Genomic DNA, 24,399 nt, shown 5'->3' with positions numbered 1-24,399 from the left:
CAATCCAAGCAATATTTTTACAACACTCTTGATAGGCTTGCTCAAGAAGAGTCAAATCAACTATACTATAACACTGCAAATAATAAAGACCAAACTGACTCGGTCTGTTTATCAAACAATTAAAATCTTCTATAACCATAAGAACCATGATGAAGGGAAAAGTCCAATCCTTGTCATGGAAAAGGTATAACATCTTTTGTTGAGGATTTGTTTTACACCAGCTTAAAACTACTTATTAAGAGAAATATTTTAGATTCCTAGTAGACAAATTGAATTAATCCCTTCCAAAATGTTACAGACACCATCATGATTTGACCGTTTATGTGGAATATCTAAGTCACAGATGAACGTGGATATTCTTTCAATTGTGACATCACAAATTGAGACTGTCATCATATTTCATATACCATGGCAACACGAGTGTCAACTCAGCAGGATCTGGTTATTCTTCCAAGGTACCTGAGATCATTCCTCCTTTTTTTGTGCAGTTTCTGTTGCTAAGTTTTTGTTTTCGTAGTGTTTTGTGGACTGTTGTGTCTCTTCATTGGTTTTTTGTCATGGTTTTGTTGGTTCTTTTTCGACTTACTTTTTTCCATTTTCGCTTGTCTCTTTCATAAGCACTAACCATCAAACAAAGATTAAGATTAGCCTTGGTATAACAAGTCATGTACAGCAATTACTGTGATGATCAATTCACAAACATGCACCATGGAATAACACACATAAGCAATGAGAGTGTAATTTATTTGCATATTGCACATGGTGACAAAACTGATATGGTAAATATGATATAAACAACATAATTGACTAGACATACCTAAAATTAAAATCAAATTCGAAAAACACTGTACAATAAAACTGTACATGGTTTATGAACTGACATGAAAGGGTAATAATACAGTTTTAACTTTCATGACAACTACTGGATCCACATTTACTGGGTTAAATATTGCAGAAAAGCAAATTACGCTTCATTAAAAAGGACACTACTCATAAGTCTATATATAAAGGGACACACTTTTGTATTTTTTTTCATTCTTCCAATGATCCAATGTGTAACCTCTATTTTTGTTTGGGAAAAATAATGCAGCAATTGAAAAAAAAAATATTTGATATAAAATCAAATCAAATATAATAAAAAATTGTTTTAATCACACAAAAACAAACCATTACTTTTTTCTGTAAATATGAAGATCAGTAGGCAATAGATTAAGCTTCTTGTATCTCTATAAGTAGGTATACATAGTAAGTGATAGGCAAAAATAAAAAACGAAAAAACCTACATAGCTAAACAGCTGTCTATTAAAAAATCAAATTAAAAAAAGATCAATTGAAAAGTCACTTTTTGTTTGTGTGGCCCAATATTAAATTATTTTCCAAAAGCTTTTTAATTCAAATTAAATCAATTATACATCAAATTGAAGAAAAAAGTACAATTCTACAATTATATCATAGGGAGACAGATTTTCAATTAAATACTATCAATCTGGATTTCTTCATGATTAAACTTAAAGGGCAAAAAACATTTTCCTTTTATTAAACTGAAAGTGTTAAACAAATTCAATTTAAAAAAAATGAAGGCCCTGAGATTTAAAAAATAGCACTGATTATTATACAGTTAATTATCATGTCATTTTTCAAATGTTAAAAAGATATTTTTGAATCTGAAATTCTGAAATCAATATGAAATAACTTGCCAGAATTATCAAAATAAAGCACTATATACTTTTCTAATTTGTTCTCTAATTTACAAAACAAGTATTTTCCTTTGTCTAAAACATATTCTATTCTCTTATAACAATTAAACAAATGATGAAATGTGCAGCTAAGCTTTAAATTAAAACTGTTTCTACATGTATTCCTATTTCTAACTGCTAAATCTTGATAAAAAGATACAAAATCTTGAATAATTGAAAATCAAACCCATAAACTGACTAAAAAGTAAAACTCAAAAGACATTGGACACAATAAACTGTTAATATCCCACTTGATAGCATTCACATAGGAGTAAATGTTACACAAACAGATTGTTTATCTCAAATTTAGTATATCATTCAAATACACACTTTTAACCTTAGACTTGATTACATGATACACAAACAAATTGTTGAACTCAGTCATAGTATATGAACATAAATTTTACCTTAAGACTTGAGTACATAGTAAACAAACAGATTGTTTACCAATAGACTTAAGTTCAAGGTGAAGGAAGGTTTTTTTTATCTCAAACAGAGTTAGCCTCTTAACTGATGTCAATACCATTCCTCAATCCTCTATAATGTTTTAAGGTTTACTTTAGTAACAAATCATAAAATCTGTTCACAGTATTGTGTAACCAAAGTCAAATCAAATCTCTAGAACAACATACTTGACTCCTGAACAGAAATATAAGTTAGTAGGGGATGTAATATATAATTGCACAATATACCTTGCAAAGATAACGTTCAGATATATAAACCTTGTACATAAAATACACTGCCTTATATTACACAAAACTAGTCTAATACTATGATATTCAAAATACACATATAAAATAAGTGACTTAAACTGAGTATTAAAAACTAGGTAATAAAAATACATAATAAATCAAGTATGGCAGTAAATAAATATAAAGCTTCCTGCACCACATAGGTCACATGACTTATTGCACATGTACTTAATGCTAATCCTATGCCAAAAAAAAAGCTAGGTAATGTTTTGGGGGAATGAGCAAATACACTATTACTGAATGAGAATAAAACATTGCTGTTTTCGTAGGTGGTTTTTTTCTCTCCTCTTATAACAAAGGTTATTCTCACAAACTTAAGCTTACTAAACTTGCAATGCCTCCATATTAGTGAAAATGTAAATCACAAGTTAATAACATTGGTAGCTTAATCAGTAAGAAATATACAATAAATTTATCAGAGGTCTATTCAATATTACAACTAAATCTAGCAAACTTTTTAAATGAAGAAAAACAGCTCATATAATTCAAATATTTTAACTTATTCTTTGCATAAATATAATTCTAAATAGTGTGTCACCTTTAATGTTTAAACAATCCTTTATAAAAAAAAATCACTTAATAAAATTTACTTCTTATGAATATAAACAGCAGGAGCTTTACATACAAACAGAGATCGTCATATATAGATTATACAAGCAGCACTATAAATAGAGAGCTTGTGCTATTACAGACAGACTATACAAGGTAGAACTAACATTTAACAGACTGTCAAGTTTCACGTTATACTCAATATATAAAGGAGAATGACGTTAAGTAGAATATAAATCACAGGTACACTACATCTATAGATTTACACACTAATACATATATGTACCAACATTTATATTTAGTAACAACAATTAGTTACTTTATGACATTACACAATTAATTTAGATATTATGCTGCTTTCCAGCCTTCTATTTATATACCTTTTTAAATTATTATTTCTAAACAATAAATATTTACATGTGATTTTCTTTTCTTTATCAAAATGATATTTTATGTAAATAAATGCATTTTTCGAATGTTTTTGCTTCAGAATAGAAATATATATGCAACAATCTCAAACCTGTCCATTCCCAAAAAAGTGTCTCCTAGCCAAAACATATCCATATCAACCAAAATTGTCCAATTTTATTCTTCCAAAACATGTCCAATTATATTTCACACTCCAATGTGTCTGAATGATGAAATTGCCAAAACATGTCACTTTAAGCCTCAAGTTGAACTCAGTGACAAGGTAGGGCCTCTAACAATAGTTTTGTTTATACAGCAACATACATAACAGTATCCTCTATAAAGTTTACACTATTTAATAAATGATAAAATTTTTAATTTCTCATCCTTTTTTTTTTAAATAACTTAGAAATGCAGGTTAACGATCAGGAATTACGGCAATGTTGACTACCTCACATATCCCATCATGAATAGATAATTGTAATGTTCAACAGTGGCTACTAGAGGAAAAGAGTGGTGATCTGGATAAAAAGGATTTTCTCTGTGTGTTGAAGACCCATTGGTGGCCTTCGACTGTTATCTGCTCTTTAGCAGGGTTGTTGTCTCTTTGACATATTCCCCATTTCTATTCTTAATTTTACTCAAGATAAGGAACACTATACATACAATAAAGGATGAGATATCAGGATTTCTGCTTTTTAAATAAATAGATATCAGATTAGGAAAATAGTTGCATCATAGAATTTGATTTTCAACAATTTGTATTTATTTGCTGAGGATGTTCAGAAAGGAAGTTCTTTTTCTTAAATCAAGGATTTGTATAAAACCATATATAACAGAGTTGTCTTCCATAATGGTGGAAACGTTTGGGATATTTAAGATAATTGGATTTTAGTGGAAAGACACATGTAGGCATCCAACAATATTTAAGCCTGTTTGGGTATATAATATTATTATACTTCACGTTAAAATGCCATATTTTGATTGGCTAATACGAGGGTGTTAATCTACTCTATTACCCTTCATGGAGACGCTTGATCAAGTGTGCGCTTTATTAAATACGGATGGTTGTTATGTACAAGACGTCATAGTTTATTACTTTGAATTTGAAATTTAATCGACAGTAATAACAGAACATTCAGTATAATAAATTAAATAACACATATCTGAGAGGGTGATAGAGCAGATTGTTACCCCTCGAAAAGACATTGTCAACCTTGGCTTCGCCTCAGTTGACAATGTTTTCTCGGGGTAACAACCTGCTCTATTACCTCTCAGCTATGTGTTATTTATATAATGTCATATGGACATGTTTCTGAGTGTTACATATTTGTAACTGATTTTTTTATTTTGAGTCATCAACAATCAAAAGTTAAAACTGACTCAATTCCAAAAACATTAAAAATGATAAAATAAAATTTGCTTAAACATGATAATATAAAAATTAATCATGGGTCTATTAAATGTTTTTAAACTCAAGTTTGACTTCTAGTACACTGTATATCAACATTTATATACAAATTTTCACAACCTGGTGTATCTCTTTAACAAAACAAACTTCACAAAATACAAAGGGGATTTTACTTGTATTCAGTATTCACATGAAAAAGGGTTTCAGTAACTACCCTTTCTATGTGAAAAATATATTTCATGACTAGTCAAGATTGGAATCATTATTTCCTATTTCATGACTAGTCAAGATTGGAATCATTATTTCCTATTTCATAACTAGTCAAGATTGGAATCATTATTTCCTATTTCATTAAAAAATGGTTTTACTATCCTGGTTGTTTGGAATTTTTCTGATACTAAAAACTGTCTAAATAACATCTTCCTTAATTTTATAACCTTATAAGAAAAAAAATACTTACTGGACCTGAATAATGTTGTGCTAAAATACCTAAAGCCTGACTACATGAGGCAAGCATTACATACCTTAGAAATCTCTAAAAACAATGCCATTCTCTCTTGTTTAGTATCCATTCAAATAAATACATAAATATGGTAAACCTTAACATTACAGTAAATAAGCACCACAAATATACACCCTCTTTTCTAAGCAATTATAAACATTCATAAAAATTGTTGCAATATTATACACATTAGGACTAATTCAATGGCCAGATAATAAATTAGTGTAAAATATAATCAGTATTTTTATTCTTACAAGGACTGTTTACCAAGAATGACTTCATAAAAATCAAGTTATAAACCATTATGCTGTTTAAAGGAATATGATATATTATAATTTTGGAAAAAAGAAATAATGCCATGTGTCTCAGAATAACTGGTTTTTATTTAGCCAAGAGCATGATGTTGACAAAACTAAGAACCTGAAAGGTTTATACAATATGAAAAATTTCAAGATTAGAGGATTACAAAATAATCTTATTTATTTTCATCTCTTAATAGAAAGGATGATTTTGATTTGAACCATAAATATTTCACTACTTACAGTGATGGTAGCTTACTTAAAACATGAAGAGTTTTAGATTGGATTTTGATTTGGACAAATGACAATTAAATGTATTAAAATTGCCTTTTAATGTTTTTTCCTTTTTTTATAATTTTCGAACAAATCTGCTAATTTATGTTCAAAATCCAAAAATGATGGTTTTACAAAATACCTTTTCCCTTTAACAAAAATCTGCCAAACATCGTACATACATGTTTATTATTATTAGGCATCAAACAATATCATGTGACTTGTATTTGATAGTTTCTCTTTAAAGGAGAAGGTCCGGTAAGGGCTAGTTTTGGCCTAAAATTCGAAGTACATTTGATGAAAGAGTTTTTACATTTTTTAAACACTTAAGTGTCTACTTAAGTCGATTCAAATAGTTTATGTAAAAGATTGGAACTGATTTGGTCATGAAAGGCGCTCAAATTCAAGCTTGAGTATCAAAAATCTATCAAACATGCAATAAAACGTCACTTTTCAGATGGTTTTTGTCTAAAATGGAAGTGGCCGCATTCGTGTTCAGTCTCAACCTTTATATATGTTATGTATTATCATCAAATACAACATATATTTAAGTATTAAGACTGATCGCAAATGCAGCCACTTCCATTTTAGACAAAAACCGTCTTAAAATTAGCACAAATGCTAAAATTGTGAAGATTTCAGTAATATTGCATGAATGTATGATGCTAGTATCTGATGCATGTGCATTGTATTGTCAAAAACAGCCAATATTTATGGAACAGAAGTATTCTTCTTTCCAATACATAGCTAAAAGTTTACATTTCAACAAATTTGTAAAAATGCTATATTTTGGTGCCAAAAAGAGGTCTTACCGGACCTTCTCCTTTAAAATATATTTTTCCAGAATTTTTTTAATTTACGTTACTATCTAATCTGGTTATTGTAGAGAAATATAATTATATCAAGTGCTTGCTTTTCTGCAATTAGGGAAACAATTAAGGTAAAAAAAAACATGCAATTCGAAAAACTCCTTGAACAGTTTTGTCCCGATATATTTTTTTTCTATTTCAATACAATTGCAAATACCTATGGTACCTTTGTTAAAAAAAATTAAAACAATCCTATAACTATTCAGGTAAGTGGGTATCAATCAATACGGGCTGTCCAAATATACCTTTTTAATGAAATAAATAGGATGTGTCTGCAATATCAAAGATATAAATCTTAAACTTTTCTGTAAAAAGAAGATATACATGAAAGTGATTTTCTTTATAAATGGAGGGCTTATTCAGCAGTCCATGAAATCTGACTAAATATTTTGCAATGCTTCAGAGAATATTTTATAATCACCAAGCATCATTTTAAATTTCTTGAAATTTCTAAATATCAAATATCCAAATTTACATTAAACTAACCAATCCATCTACCAATGTTTATATTAAAAAAATTTAACAACATTTAAGTCATTTTAATGAATGCCCCATTTTTCTTGAATATCTGAAATAATTTTACCAAATTTTTAAAAGTACATTGGCTTGTTATAAATTCTTCTAAAAACAAGTAATCTGTGTCTATAAAGTGGTAATTTGAACAACATTCGTTTTTATCACTTATAAAATTTGTTGTTATCAAGATGCCTTTTAACATTATTTTAGACAATTTTCAAAAACTAATTTGACAACAGTACTAAGGGAGTGAATGATTGTCAGTACAAAATGTCTATTATGTTTCAAACATGGTATTAAAACAAACAAACAAAAAACACAATATAACAAGCATGTTAACTTTGACTCAACTTTCAACTTTGTGTTGTACCTTATTAACTTGTTAAATCACTGTAGTTAGGAATCATAACAGTCACTGTAGTAATTTACAATTAAAAGGTTGTACAACTCAACTGTCATAATTTATAATTGTACAAAACATTTTACCATCTTACACTCTTCTTTATATTATAATTGTAAACTAGGATGCATTACACAAGTACAAAATGTTTACAAATGACTATACTTATTTCAGGAACAAAATATCTAATGTAAACAAAAAATTAATGCTAAACAATCTTCTTAATTTTGAAATATCTTTTAACTTTATTATCTCCCCTTTTTGACACCAAAGAAGCAGAAAAACTTATTACCTTCCCATTATATTGGCTATTCACAAAGCCTGTGGAATAACACAAATTAACACAATTGCAGTTTAAACATGTTTCCTTGTACGTACAATTCAACATTTTTATTGCTCTAAAATCTTAATCTAGCAAAGCTGACAAAACTCCATAAGGAAAAAATATTAGTTTTCAAAAAAACCCTTGAAATGATAAAGATTGAGATTACAAAATCCTGGCAAAGAAAAGGCTAATTAAATAACAGTTCCTAATAAATGATAATATGATGATAATGTTTGATTGATGATAGATTTACAGTAGTAAACACTGGCGATTTTTTTGTCTAACTGGCTGTGGCTGTAGAACTGCTCGACAAGCTTCATCAAAAACCTAGAAAATAAAACAGAATATTAATAAACTTATATTATGTAAACAAATGATTTCAGTTGTCAGCAAATGAAGCAGTACCCTTTGATACAAACACTTATAGCAGAAAATATATTGTATCATTTTTTATCACTGCAGGGTTCTATCAATGCCAGTCAATACTTTCAGGGCAACATTTTTTACACAGCATCTTCCTTATACTTTACAAATCTGATACAGGTGGTTTTTTTTGTGGGGGTTGTTGCTTAGAAGGAAGCTATTGACCAAGGGATCGCAATGGTAAAGTTAAAGTCACTTCCTCGATAGTATTAGGGATTCCATCTTGATTTGGTTGACAATTTTGGAATATCTTGTAGCAGACAAGAGATATGTTCCACTTGTCTTTGCCACCTTCCTCCTCTTCTCACAGAATATTACTTGCCACTGAATGTTTACTTGCCATCAGTAACGGATGCCACTTGTGCTAGTGTTTTGAAGACTACTGTATGTCTGCTCATCATTTTTATTGCAGCCATGCTGTTGTCTGACAACTTTTACGTTTTTTTATTGCTCTTTTGATAACTCTCCCCCCCCCCCCCCCCCCCCCCACCCCCACCCCTTTATGTGGCGTTAACAAATAAACAGTGAAAGAACATCTTCCAAGAAAGTTTCTATCCAACCAGCAGAGGAACTTCTAAATATTTTTGCATATGCAGATGAGTCTGTTTAATATGTAAAGATAGGAAACTCTTGTAAATTTCATGACATCATAAATTAAAGCTGCCAACATTTCAGAATTTCAAGATTAAAAGATGTAATTGCGAACCAATTTATAAAGAGTTTAAGGGGAAGTTTATCTGAAGTATTTTTAATAACTGTTTTTGGTCGTTTTTGCTATATTAATGATTTTACTCCGACATAAATATCATTGAAATAAATAATTGTATTTTTAAAACAAACATAATTGAAAACAATTTTAAAATATGATACTTTTTAGTGATATAAGAGGCAAAATCATATCCAGTCAATGAATTTCTGATATGAAAACATATGTCACCTTTATTTTCTACAATTCAGTAACAAAAGAAAAAAAAATATGAAAAATTTTAATAAACTGTTAACACAGAGATATGTCTCCCCTATTTATTATTTTGATAATGCAAATGTTGAAATTAAAATAGCAATACTTTAACATGCAAGTTATGCAAATTTTCAAAGTCAATGAACCATAACTGAAGGTACAGGGCTAAACAATCTCCATGGAAGGTAATTGGTGGTATTTAGTTTTTGGAGTAAAAATATTTTTGAATAAAGATAGTGTCATTTTTGGTGTATTGAATTCTGATAACGTAGTTTTAAATTATTGTATTCTACAGGCAAAGTATTACATTAATTATGTAAAGAACACACAATTAGACAGACTGTTAATATCTGTGCAAGCTTTTCTTAAATTTTTGAAAAGACGTCTAGAGATATTAGAATATTTATATCTTTCTAAAGACAAACACGAGTCATTTGTCGACAGATGGGGGGGATTTATGGAAGTTATTTAATTAAATTTATTTTTAATCTGATTATATATTTAATGTATTCCAAAGTATTTTTTAAGATGTATCATATACTGAGTATTCACATCATCAACTTGTAAATTATTTACTATGTCTTATTCGCATAATATCAAAAGTATAACAATGCCATAAATGTCATGTCATTCACTTATGTCTTGTAAAAATGTATGTATGCACTGTAGTTTGAACACCAAAAAGATCAATAAAAAAAAAAAAAAAGAAATGAGATGTGCCAATACTAATACAACTGCATACCAAATACCATTGACTTTTCATAAGTCGTTCCCTTTAAACAAACCTAATCACAAACATTAACTTGTAAACTATGTAAAAGTTTCAAAGTCAATGAACCATAATGAGGGGGTGGGGTTATATAATCTCCATGGAAATGAAACTTGCAAATGCCAATACATTTGCATACAAAACATCATTGACTTAACATTAGTGGTTCATCTTAAAAGGAACTAATCACAAACTAATACATATGTAAACTAAGCAAATGTTTCAAAGTCAAAAGACCATGACTGAGGGGGCAGGGCCAAATATTCTCCATGAAAATGAGAGGTGCTAATGCTTATACAACTGCATACCAATTAACATTGGCCTACCAATAACGGTCCCCCTTAAACTGACCTAATCACAAACTAATACATGAAAACTAAGCAAAAGTTTCAAAGTCAATAGACCATGACTGAGGGGGCAGGGCCAAATAATCTCCATGGAAATGAGATGTGACAATGCTAATACAACTGCATACCAAATATCATTGACCTACCACAAGTGGTTCCCCATAAACTGACCTAATCACAAACTAATACATGTAAACTAAGCAAAGTTTAGAAGTCAGTAGACCATGAATGAGGGGGCAGGGCCAAATAATCTCCATGGTGATGAGATGTGCCAATGCTAATACGATTGCATACCAAATATCATTGACCTACCACTAGTGGTTCACCATAAACTAGACCTAATCACAAACTAATACATTGTTGACGCTGGCGCCGTTGCTGCCGGCGGAAACAGCATACCTATGTCTCGCTTTTTGACTTCGTCAAGGCGAGACAAAAATGAACTGCATAAATCTTCACATATGAAACAAATCTCTCATGGTTTACTCTATTTATTCAATTTAAAGGAAAGTCAAAATGACACATTGACAATTTTCCTATATTAATGTTTTGCTACAGCAAAGACAAACCCTGAAAATTAATCAAATCATAAAAAAAAAAAAAAAAAAAATATGTGCTTTTCTGATCTTCTCCATGAAAGTCAAAAGATCTTATTTGTCAATATGACTGTTGTATGGAGTAATTCAGTCACGTTTGGTTCCATTCCATGTAAACAGCAAGGCATTTTGTACTGATAAACACATACAGAGTTAGGAAATGTTTTTTGGTTTCTAATCAATCTTTTTCACACATGGTATGAAGTAAGCTGACGCTGAGAAATTTGGTTACAATCTCAGTAAACTGTAGTAGTTTCTAATCAAGTTTAAGACAATGAAAATAACGCTTTATATATTTGCTGCGTCCTATGCCCTTTTCTGGATTTAACTTCATGAAAAACGCTTATACCACCAAAAATGAAAGCTAAGTATATAAACTTTAACTAAAGTAGAAATGGTTAATTTCATGTTGGGATAAGGGAAGTTCTAAAACTTGACATGACTAAAAAAACTTTTCCCTCTATTCAATTGATACACACCTGTTTTAAACCTCTCTGTGTTAAAGCAGAACATTCCATGTATTTCACAGCTCTAATTTTATTGGCTAATTTAATTCCCTGTTCTCTTTTAATTGGTGATAAGCCTTGGGCTGTTAGCTGACCTATAGCCTCTTTGTTTTCTCTCAGATCTATTTTTGTTCCTAAAATAATAATTGATTACTATATATCTACATATTGTTATAGGTTCAAATCATTACAGTGACCTTGCTATGTTGCCATGGTGCTAACCTACATGCACTCACTATACAGTATCTGTATGCAGTTATATCTTAATTCTTTAACATAAATTGATACTCTAAATATTTTAATGTTTATCCTGTTCAGACAGAAAGAATATTTGTGATATGGACTTTTAGTGTCTGAAATAAAGATTATCTTATCTTAAAGTATAGTTGGTCACATTTCATTAGAATCATAAAGTGAAGTCATAAATGTTTTATCTTAAATTGCAATATTTGATTTAAACAGTTTTGAACATAAACAAAATTTCCTGTTAGCTATTATTCATCATTCACTGAATAATAACTCATCCTCCAATAAGTATTGTGTAAACAGGAATTTGATGAGGTATGGATGTGAAAATGCATCATACAGTAGAGCATGCAAACACGAAGCTGAACCTTTATACCCAATTTCATGATAATCTGATTTGTAGTTCTTGAGAAAAATAAAATTTGCTACAAGAGGTTCATTGTAAGGCCAGACAGAGCAAACCTGCTTATCCCGATCCTTCATAATAGAGGTATAATAAACTGTTAACACAGAGATATGTCTCGCCTTTTTGTTATTTTGATAGTAAAATGCATATGTTGAAATTAAAACAGCAATACTTTAACATGCAAGTTATGCAAATTGTTCAAAGTCAATAGACCATGACTGAAGGTACAGGGGCCAAATAATCTCCTTGGAAATGAGATATGCCAATGCTAATACATATGCATATTTAATATCATTGACTTACTAGTGGTTTCCCAATAACTGACCTAATCACAAACTAATACATGTAAACTAAGCAAAATGTTCAAAGTCAATAGACCATGACTGAGGGGGCAGGCCTAACAATCTCAATGGAAATAACATGTGTCAATGCCTATACAACTGCATACCACATACCACTGACCTTCCACTAGTAGTTCCCCATAAAATGACCTAATCACAAACTAATACATGTAAACTATGCAAAAGTTTCAAAGTCAATAGACCACAACTGAGGGGCAGGGCCAAATAATCTCCATGGAAATGAGATGTGACAATGCTAATACAACTGTATACCAAATATCATTGATCTATTACTAGTGGTTCCCCATAAACTGACCTAATCACAAACTTATACATGTAAACTATGCAAAAGTTTCAGTCAATAGACCACAACTGAGGGGGCAGGGCCAAATAATCACCATGGAAATGATATGTGCCAATGCTAATACAACTGCATACCAAATATCACTGACCTACCATAGTGGTTCCTCACAAAACTGACCTTATCACAAACTAATACATTGTTGACACCGCTGCCACAGCCGCCAGAAACTGGAATACCTATGTCTCTCTTTTTGACTCTATCAAGGATGTAAAAGGATAAAAGAATTAAGTGGAAAAATGTTTGGTAGCAACTGGACCTTTAGCAGATTTTTCAGAATGTTTTAATTTTTATTAACTCTATCTTTTATGTTGCTAGGTTGGTAGCTGAACCTGATATACTTTTCACATTAACCATCTGTGATCTGGCTTGAAATGGTCCAGAGGTTTCAAGTTAATTAACAGAATGGGAGCTTATGAACAATACATACCAACTAATATAACAGGAGCATCTGGACAGTGGTGTTTTACTTCTGGGTTCCATTTTGTTGTTACATTTTCAAAGGAGGAGGGACTCACAACACTAAAGCATATTAAAAATACATCCGTCTGCAAGAATAAAAGAAATGATTTTCTATCTCCTTATAAAGCATACAAATGAACAATAAATCTATAAGCTGATAGAAATTACAAGGTGTCAGTGCACGTACAAAAGTGGAAGACAATCACATTTCATGTTTCCTGTCATTTTGAAACTTTCTTTAGAGCTTACTAAAAAGAATTATCTGAGTACCAGCTCATCTATAAACTTAAAAGATGTGTGCCTCTTTTTTATTATATATTCAAGTTCCAAGTTTGAATGCAGCTGTATGCTAAATATTTGTTTCATAAAAAATCTCTGGAATACATTTATTCAACGCATTATATATATCCTTAGAGGAGAATGAATTTTGTAGAAAGTTTCAAATTAAAAGATTATTTTATTCTTAAAAGACACCACAAGAATCACTTGTCTTGAGTATATGAAAACAAACCTGAGGATAAGACAAGGGACGCAACCTATCATAGTCTTCTTGTCCTGCTGTATCCCATAGTCCTAAATTGACGGAGTAACAATCTACTACCATGTTGGCTGTGTAATTATCGAATCTAACAAATGAAGTAATGTTTCATGATTATTCAAGAAATGACATTTAATTAAATGATAAAATTAAAGATGATGAGTCGTCATGGTCGTAATCTGATCTGGGTTATTTTCTGTCTGTTGCTCCCTCAAGAATGTAATTGAATCAATGGGATTTCCAAAAGGTTTAATAATTTGTAGAATGTTACATTTACAGTGTAATCTATATTAGAGTAAAAGAAATTAGAAAGACTAATAAAAATTCAATGGGTCTATTGCTATGAATAGGCCACTTCAATCTAATTTGATCTAGATTTAATGGGTATAATGAGATGTCTGAGCATAGAAAACTTTACATAATCTAAGCACTAATATATGTGTATATTCTCTACTGCTATTAAACAAGAGTGCACACGCTGAAATGTCTCGCCTGCAATACTGACCATTGTTTTTATGTAGAAAGTCTTAAAAGATGAAGGTTTTACTACAATTATCACGTAAACTTAACACTTTTAAAGATCCATGACAATGAGGTCAAGGTTAGATAAATCCTGTCCGACAGACATGTACACCTTAAAATTATTCCATACACCAAATATAGCTGACCTATTGCTATTAGCATTTGAAAAACAGACCAAAACACAAAATCTTAACATTGACGAAAGAACCAAGAAAATGAGGTCAAGGTCAGATAAAACCTGCCAGACAGACATCTACAACTTACAATTATTCCATACACCACACATAGTTGACCTACTGCTTACAGTATCTGAGAAACGGACCTAATCACGTTGTTTAGAAGACTGTGGGACAGGCTACGTCTTAAGTTACCTTTGTATCCAAGGGCCTAAGCTTTGATTTGTAACAAGTAAACTTCAAACTGAATAGCTTTTGATTTTTCATGTTAGAGTCAGATAATAAGAAATCTTCCCTACACACGTAACTTTACCCTTGATCACTGATCCATGAAATGAGGTCGAGGTCAGGTGAACCCTGTCTGATTGACATGTAGATGCTGCAAGGAACCCATATACTAAATATAGTTATCTTTTTACTCATAATAAGTGAGAAATTAACATGACAAAAAAACTATAATTTGTTTTCAAGCAGTTGCTGAACCATGAAAATGAGGTCAAGGACAATGGACATATGAAAAATGGAAACTTCGTGACTATATATAACTAAGGTATCTGCATACAAAGTATGAAGCATCCAGGTCTTCTACCTTCTGAAACATAAAGCTTAATACAAATAGTTCACGCTGCTGCTGCCACCGGATAGTAATCCCAATTTCTCACATACTGCGATTTTCTCCTCAGGCGAGACAATAAACACTTTTTAACATAATTGAAAATTAAGCTAATGATACTGATGTATATCACTTTTCATTTTTGCCAGCTGTTTTGATTATTGCTACATGTACTTTTCAACTATTTTATGAGATACTTACAAAGTAAGAACATACCCTCCAGGGAAACTATCTGTTGTGTAAGATATCAACATACAGGGTTCTTTTATGAGATAGTACTTACACAGTAGGGACATACTCTCCAGGGAAACTATCTGCTGTGTAAGATATTAGATATTTTTTTTTATGAGATACTTACACAGTAGGAACATACTCTCCAGGGAAACTATCTGTTGTGTAGGATATTAACATACAGGTTTTCCCTACAGTACCATCACCAACCACCACACATTTTATTGGTCTTGGGTGTGCCATATCTTAAATTAAACGTAAATGTAAACAGAATTTGTTTTAAATTACTAGCTTAGACTTGAATACAAAATGTGTTCTTCATGTATAAGATTTACAATATGAATGAGTCAACTAGTCAAGACTTCAATATGAATGAGTCAACTAGTCAAGACTTAATCTAATCATCCCATTTATCAACATTTTTGTCATAGCTGCATAACCCATCAAAAAGGAAATGTAATGTTTATTTACCAAACATGCAACCTGCAAGTCCAAAGAGTCAAAATATAATTCTGGTAATTAGAAATTCATAGAAATGTATCAGATCTAAGGACTTATTTCATCCCCAGTTAAACTGTACTATTTTCCACACTCACAAACTTCCCTATATATATACAAATGACAAAGTTCATGTTTTGTAATGGGAATCATCATCTCAAAAAACAAATACAAAACAGGAAGTGCACAACTACTCAATTATAAATATTAGGTTGGTAATTACATGCACATTCCTTTCCTACATACAATTCTAACAATTATGCATTGAAAACTTTTGTATTAAAGTGACAAAGATTTAAAAATCTACCAAAGCCAGTATTAACAATGTATTACATTGTCACTATGTATATATGTCTGGCCTATCATAAGGACGGGTAATAATAATGTTAAATAATCTGGTTTCTAACCTTTTCTGTTTTGTAGATACACAACCTTCTTTTTATCACAGTAGACTGACCTTGGTCCATTATTTGTGTTATTTAAAAGAGGAAACTATCTTAAGTCATTTTAATTACTAGTTGTTGTTTCTTTTACCTTAATTATATTTTATCTTTCTTATATGCTGCTTTGAACTCAAATGAAACCCTATGGAGATCTGGATAAAGTTCCTCAAAATTACACATCTGAAATGACATATACATGTACATGTAATTCAAATACAAAGAAATAATGCAAAGATACACATAAAACAGTAGTGTTACATGTAAAAAATAAAATAAAAAGTAGGTATTGCAATCACACATAATTGAGAGGGGTTAGGAGGGGATTTCATCCTGAATACCTGGAAAATATACGCTGAATCTCTGATTTCCCTCTTTCCCGGTTCCCGAAAAATTAATAATCAATTCCTGAGTCTCAATAAGTGTAAATCCTGAATTCCCACAAAAACAAAGCCCAATCCTGGCATCCCCAAAAAGGACCTTCCTTCATAACCGGACACTTATTTGATTTTTAGATAAATTCCCTTTTGATGACAGTTTAGCACAAAACAGGGTTCATATTCAAATCACATTAATATATTCTCGTCATGATATGCTTTTTATACTTGCCATTGGAATGCATGGCTTAACCCAATCAATTTCCAACTCCTTGCATGTGTTTTATCTTCTGACAAAAATAATCAATTCAGTGTACTGCCTTTAAATTTGATTTCAAAAATAAAATATTTCTTTTACCCAGTATACTTTCTTTCAATAACAGAATGAAGCACTAAACATTAACTAACTTTCTAACAAGGAAGGATATCATTTATGAGCTTGTTTTGTGGGTCTGTTGCAATATGTTCCACAAATTCCTAATGTTTTTCCTGTTTCCATATATTGTACATTTACTTTTCCCTCAATTATTTAAAAACTGCTCACTCTGTATTAATTAAATAGGACAAATTAACCCTAAGTTGTTCAGTGTTCCTGCTGTTGTCTTTATTTTCGATGAATTCTTTAAAACTAAAAGATTGATTATTTACAAATTCCATGAAATAAATCAGTTAATCTGTAAAAAAAAAATCTTGATTATTTCAGGGATTTTGTAAAATCCCTAGTTATAAACAGGGATTTTATAGAATCACTTATCAGTTCAGTGATTTTACAAAATTCTGAAATTTCAGGGATTTTACAAATTATTTACTGTAACATATCTACATGTATGTAATTATACATGCATAAATGAATCTAATCTTCATTGTGATGGAGCACAATATTAAGTAACACTGTCAACAAGTGCTACTTTTAGGATGAGTTAATTAGTAAGCTTCAACACTGATCTCAAAATAGAAACAAATTTATTAATACTAACATTGCACAAGATATGGTCTCATATTTGGCTTAAACAATTATGATGTCAGCCAGCAGGAATTAGTTTTCGGGACATTCCTTACAGGATCTTACAGGGTTTGGATTTTCCTTTCTTTTTATATTTGCCAGCTGTATCATATATATACAATGTATTATCAAAAAGCCAACATTTTTTTTTTATAAAACATATAACTATATTACCCTAACTTGCTTCTCTTTATCTATGTTAACCAATTATGTTAGGGGACGACCATTTGATATTCTGGGCAGGAGCATGTTTTTCAGATTGAATATTCATTTTCATCTGCTACTACCAACGTTTATTTTTTTCTGCAGCTTTGCTGCGAGAAAAATTTATTTTCACTTTGTGTACACAATTTTTTCCTGCATTTTTGAATACGCAAGGTTATTTATTTTTCAGACCTTACCAGGCCAGGACATTAATTTTCAAAATCATCCTGGACCCCACCACCAGAAAATCAATTGCTTGTCCCCTTATGGTTGCCAGACCATCAAATGAAAAGGTAAAACAGGTTTTCTGATGTGTTAAACAATAAACAAACAGAAGCTGTCAATACCTAAGAAAAATAAAAGTTTCATCATTTTAGATTATCTGATGTCATAAAACAAACTTGACAGTATAAATTTAAGCATTCATGATATCTTCTGATCAGAATTTCATGGGAAGCATTTTTTGAGAATAAATGTTTCCCATGGCACCATTTCTTTCTTTGGCGTCAAGGTTGTTTTCTTTTTTAGAAAAAAATATGAAGTTCAAGTATTTTTCTAAATCAAATTTCTCTAATCAAAATTTCATGAAATTTCTATTCAATTCTTTAAAATATGTTGCACCTAACACAGTAAGCCTAAATCAGTATAAATGAACTGCCACAAACTTGTTGAACCTATCAATAAGAAATGATGTGTATTTGCCATGTAGAATATGTACAGATAATCACCTGAGTGATACATCACCTAATTACAGGATGATCAAGACACTACATATTGTTTATATACCATTAAAGTTTTGTTATTTCTTCTTTTAAGACACCTGCTGTTGTAGGGCTTACATCTATCTAATCAACTCATCAAAAACAGATGTTAAATATGTAATCATTTTGTACTTGTACTGGTATAATAATGTTACTTTTTAGTTTGAAGGTTTCCATCGGTCAGCAGTAAAATTTAAGTCTAAATCTTCAAATTTGCAGTTTTTTTAAGGGAAAACAGGATCATGATTTTGATTCAAAAACATGATTGAAACATAATCAGGACACAGTCATTTAAATAAACAGATATACATGCACATGTTTAAAAAAGAAAAATTGAAAATAAAAATACCTTATAATTGTTAAACATAAAAATTGATGCAAATTATCAAAATCAGAGTACAAGTATATACATTGCCTATCTAAAATTGTTCTTCTTCCCCTTTGTGCATCCATTGAGATCAAATCATCCTCACTACATGGGTCAACAACTCCCTTTATATATGTACATGTACCTTAGTTTTTATCCTCTCTCTAAGAAATAGATTACTAGCAGGAAAGCACAACTCATTACATACATCCAGGAATGGCTTAGATATAGGTATAACTTGTAATGTTAATATCATATGAAGTAAACAGTTGTTTTATGTAGATTGTGTTGGGTAAATAAATGACCTAATTATATATTAGTAAGGTGAGACTTCCCATCAGTCCAACTGCCTATAAAGCTAGCAGAGAACCCTGTGAATGTAAACATTTTGTGTTCTTTAAAAATGCATTTACCTACATCTTTTTACATTTTTTGGGGTCATGTTTACTCTGTTATAACTTGTCTTAGTCTCAAAATCATTAATATTTTTGAATTTATAATAAAGTTCTTAGATTATACATTATTGAATAGTCTAGATCTGCCTCCATAAAGCAGTACCTTTTTAATTTTGTAAAAAATTCTTTTAATAATAAATTCTCTAGGACTCCTTGGACATTGATCTGTTTTGACAATACATGCAATCATATAATATGATGACGGTTGTTTGATAAAAAATGTATATGGTTATAAATTTTAAATGTTAACATATATACTGTCTAAAAGTCTGCGATAATTGTAATTTTAAAATACATTTATACCAGCTTGAGTTGAGAAATTGAACTAACTCACAACAGAAGAATGTTTTATATTTAAATCAATGTTATCCATAGATAGAGAGATAGTATAGTCAAGCTTTGATGTATACGGTCATAATAAAATTTGTAATACAATACACATGTATGTCAACAGCATCACTATGTACATCTGTAATCCAATCTAGTTAAAATTAGACCTTCAATTGCTCTCTCTTATATCAGTTAAGGGGGAGAAACTAAAGTAGATTGACTGTAAACTCAAATTTTATGTGTTCACTATTTTTTAAAAAAACTTGTTTGTAAACATCTTTACCTAAATGTGTGTTGAATGAATATATAACATGAACATAAATCACTGTTTCACCACCTCAGAATTTGGCAGGTCTATATCAATGCTGATAAGATCAAATTGACTACATTGGTTATACAAATATATATATAAGTCTAAACTGAAAACAACGTTCAAACCTATGATTGCTTTGGATAAAAACTGCAATTTTTATATGTGTGCATGCAAAACAAATTTCTTGGTAGAGGGGATACATGTATATAAATATACATATATTATTTTATATCACTTTTACCATGTTTCCAGAAAAATAAAAACCTATTTTTTCTTCAAAATGTGGTTTTATCATTAAATTTATTAAATACTTGAACTAGCATTACAAAAATGTAGAGATACATGTACTTAATTGTGTAATGCTAATTATTATAGACCATGTATTAATACAAACTTATCAAATAATCTATTCTATTTTCCAACATCACCACCTGTATCCATACACAGCAGGAACCATACTGCTTTGAAAATACATGCAAAAGGTGTGATATAGGCTATTAAAAAGCTGTTCAAAGGTTGTTAAAAAAAACACAAACTACAGGCTTTAAAGAGCCTATATTGCTCACCTGGATACATTTATACATTCAACAATATTGAAGTCTAGAATATAATCCATGACTTAGATAAATTATTTTGTTGATCTAGTCTTGCTGATAATTTTTGAGATGTACAGTTTTTCTTTTCACAAAAATGCAAAAATGGGTAAAAATCATCATTCAAGGGCGATATTTCCTATAAAGAGTTGTCCGACAATTAATTTGGGCCATCTTAATATATAGCAGATCTTGTCTTGGTCATGATTTTTGCTTTTTTAAAGTAACTATCTATTACAGTTTTCAAGATAATACCAAAATATTGTCCACCATCTAAAATAAATTGGGAAGAGTGTCGTCAGAATATTAGATATACTCTTTCATCCTATTGTAAAAAATGTGTAAACGGGAGAAATCTGACAAAAAGTCACTTGATTTCTATTTAAATAAATGTATGAATATTGTTGATATTCACATATCCCATTTCAAAAATAATTTAGAAATAAATAAAAGAGTAAGTAATACACCGATTTCTCATTTTCTAGGATTAAAAACAAAATTCAAGTACTATCAAAGCGTTTTGTGTTCGTACCGGCCGACAAAGCAGCCAACAATGTGGTGGTGGTATGACGTAAATACTAGACAGAAGTCCTTAAGAATGAAATTATACATTCAACTACATTCAAGGCTGTACGCTCCACAGAGAGTCATAAAAGTAAATAATCATGTCACTACCACAGCTCAGCTTAAGGCCTACTCTAAACATTTGAAGGTCCCCACTATGTATAGGTTACCTAAACTACACAAAAAACCCGTAAAAATATCGTTTCATCTCAGCCTCTAGTAAGTGTTCTACTACTAATCTTTCGCTGCTTTTAACGAGTTCCTTAACTACTATCAAAGAAGTTTTCTTTAATTTTTGTAATATATATATATAAAAACAGTGGAATTAACCATTTTTGGAGTGTAAAAAATTCTTTGGATGTTTTAGATAAATTACGTGCTTTTGATGGTTCATTTGATTGGGTTGACAGTTTCGACTTTTCCACTCTTTGTACTACACTTCCACACAATCTTATCAAACAAAAGTTTTCCTATCTAATTAAATGGTCGTTTGATAAATCTGGTTGCAAATTTATTTGCTGCAACTCATATATAAAGCCTTTTTCTCTAATGAGAAAGGTAAATATGCTAGATATACTTACTGGAGGTGTGATGAGATGATTAAAGCACTAAATTTTCTCCTTAACATTTATGTACGTTTCGGAATAAAATTGATCGACAGATTGTAGGTATTCCTATGGACACCAATTGTGCCCCTTTAATAGCAGACTTGTTCCTTTACTGTTATGAATCACAGTTTATGCCCAAAATCAGTAAAGAACTGTCTAAATTCCATTTAATTGTTAAATTCAACAACACTAACCATTATCTTGATGATATTTTCTCGTTAAATAATCAAGAATTCTCTAACTATACTGCTGAAAATTACCCAAAGGAACTTAATTTAAATAAATCTAATATCAACAGCAATAACTGTACATCCTTTCCTATATTTAGATATTTCAGTATTACACCAGAAACTCTACACAAAAATTTACGACAAAAGGGATGATTTTTCTTTCCCTATTGTTAATTTTCCCTTTTTGGACGGTGATGTTCCTTTGGCACCGTATTACAGTGTTTATATATCCCAACTTGTTCGCTATGCTCGTTTCTGTAGTGAGGTTTTGGATTTTAATGAGCGTAATCTTTGTATTATTGGTAAATTATTAAGTCAGGGATTTCGTTACCACAAATTACCTAAAACCTTTACTAAATTCTTTCAAAGATTTGGTCTGCAAGTTTGGCTGTACCTGTAGAAAACTTATTTCAAACGTAATAGCACATCCTAAATTTTACGGTGATGTTGTAAACCGAGCCCGGAAATTTAGAATTGATCCGTGTAAACTTATCAATCCTTTAAATAAATTTATTCTAAAAGGTTACCTATTCAACACTGTAACTAAATCTTTCAATATTGTTTTTATTGGTATAAAAATTGATTTTGTTATCAGTAAATTAAAACCATACTAAATACTACACATATGTACTTTCACGGTACTACAATCTGTCGATACCTATTCGATCTTAGGAATATTTTTTTAAGGAAACAGTAATGATGATCAATGCAATAGGTTAGTAACTTTTCAAGTTATGGAAGGGATTCGGCCAATCAAACAATATCTCTCAATTTGAGTAGTTTTTATAACTTTTAAAAAAGAGTTTGCGTGCATTTAATATCTTGGTGATCAACCTGTGTGTAACCAATGTGTTAATTTAAATATGCATCAAAGGCACAATTTTTGATTCTCTACCTTTGTTGTAATTCACAAAATTCATTAGAATATATAAAATACAGGCCAAATATATACAAGTTTTATCCCTTGTAAAAAAAAAATTCAAATTGAGGCGGATTTTTCAGATATCGGCTGAATCCACTTGGGCCAGATTGCCTTGTGGCCGGTCGGACATGAAAGCTCTGATTTAACTTGCTTTTCATATGCCATTATTGACACACTAATTCTTTAAAAAAGAATTTGGATTTGAAAAAGTTACTGTAACATCCTAAATCAGACTGTTGACATAACTTATCACAATGGTGCAGGTCTCCTCTTCAGATTTTTTTACTCATTGTATTTTTTCTCTGTGCTTGCAAATGAGTGTGACGGGATTGCTTCCCTTAGAAATTTAGTAGATACTTAGTCAGCCGTAAGCGGTTGAGCTAAGGAAGTACTTCTTTAGCTCAGTCGGGCTGCCTTGTAACACAGAGGTCCCCGGTGGAGACAAGCGATTTTGCAAGTAGAATCATGCTCTCCAGTTACATTGGCGCCCAACAATAAAAACCCACGGTGAGAAGAAATACCTAGCCAGGTTAAAACATAAATATAAAAAAGATGAAGATATCATCATTATAGAGTATAATGACTCTTGAGGTGGGGGAAGTGTGACGGGATTGCTTCCCTTAGAAATTTAGTAGATACTTAGCCGTTGGCGGTTGAGCTAAGGAAGTACTTCTTTAGCTCAGTTGGTTAACGCACTGCCTTGTAACACAGAGGTCTCGGTGGAGACATGCGATTTTGCAAGTAGAATCATGCTCTCCGGTTACATGATATTGTCATTATTGATGCTCTGGTCGTGATAAATTATCTTTAGAGTATAAATCTTCAATTATGTTGCATGAAGTCGAACACTGTTGGTCATTTTGTTTTTTGTCACATTGTTTGTTCATTTAAAAAGAATGAGCAGCCTTCAGTTTTATACAAGAAAATATTTAACTAAAACCGGCAGGCTGACTAATACACTAATAACAAGGCCAAGGGTATGTCAAGATGTAATTACAAAACCTTTATAGGACATTGAAAGATTTGAAGAGTAGTCAGTCTTACCAACTGAATTATTAAATAGTAGATATGTCGATAAAAACTACTGAATCAGCATATTGTTTTGTTCTCATCACAGTAGCTTTTCATCGCCAGCCATATTTATTTCCCAAAATGTACTATATTTATCAACCAATCAAAAGAGTTTACGTTTTCAT

The 24,399-nt window shown here is 30.8% G+C and overlaps 1 protein-coding gene across 1 annotated transcript; it reads right to left on the bottom strand.

Moving 5' to 3' along the window:
• Positions 1–725: 725 nt before the first annotated feature.
• LOC127737791 (ras-related C3 botulinum toxin substrate 2-like) lies at positions 726–24,354 on the bottom strand. The gene is made up of 7 exons (XM_052248711.1): positions 24,248–24,354; positions 16,571–16,659; positions 15,666–15,783; positions 13,970–14,084; positions 13,427–13,544; positions 11,616–11,776; positions 726–8,367 (listed from the first exon to the last, which is right to left on the bottom strand). Exons 3-7 carry the CDS (start codon positions 15,779–15,781, stop codon positions 8,290–8,292), a joined length of 588 nt encoding a protein of 195 aa, XP_052104671.1. The 5' UTR covers positions 15,782–15,783; positions 16,571–16,659; positions 24,248–24,354; the 3' UTR covers positions 726–8,289.
• Positions 24,355–24,399: the final 45 nt, after the last annotated feature.

The sequence above is a fragment of the Mytilus californianus genome, unplaced genomic scaffold (assembly GCF_021869535.1).
Source record: "Mytilus californianus isolate M0D057914Y unplaced genomic scaffold, xbMytCali1.0.p SCAF_4, whole genome shotgun sequence".
In the NCBI taxonomy this organism is placed as follows: domain Eukaryota; kingdom Metazoa; phylum Mollusca; class Bivalvia; order Mytilida; family Mytilidae; genus Mytilus; species Mytilus californianus.
This window is presented reverse-complemented; position numbering and strand designations above follow the sequence as displayed.

Excerpts from the sequence above, each read along its gene's own strand:
- LOC127737791 (XM_052248711.1), bottom strand. The coding sequence starts at position 15,781 with ATGGCACACCCAAGACCAATAAAATGTGTGGTGGTTGGTGATGGTACT. Across the intron at positions 14,085-15,665 it reads GGAGAGTATGTTCCTACTGT|ATTCGATAATTACACAGCCA; the intron begins GTAAGTATCTCA and ends TTCATTTGTTAG. Across the intron at positions 11,777-13,426 it reads TGCTCCTGTTATATTAGTTG|GAACAAAAATAGATCTGAGA; the intron begins GTATGTATTGTT and ends TTATTATTTTAG.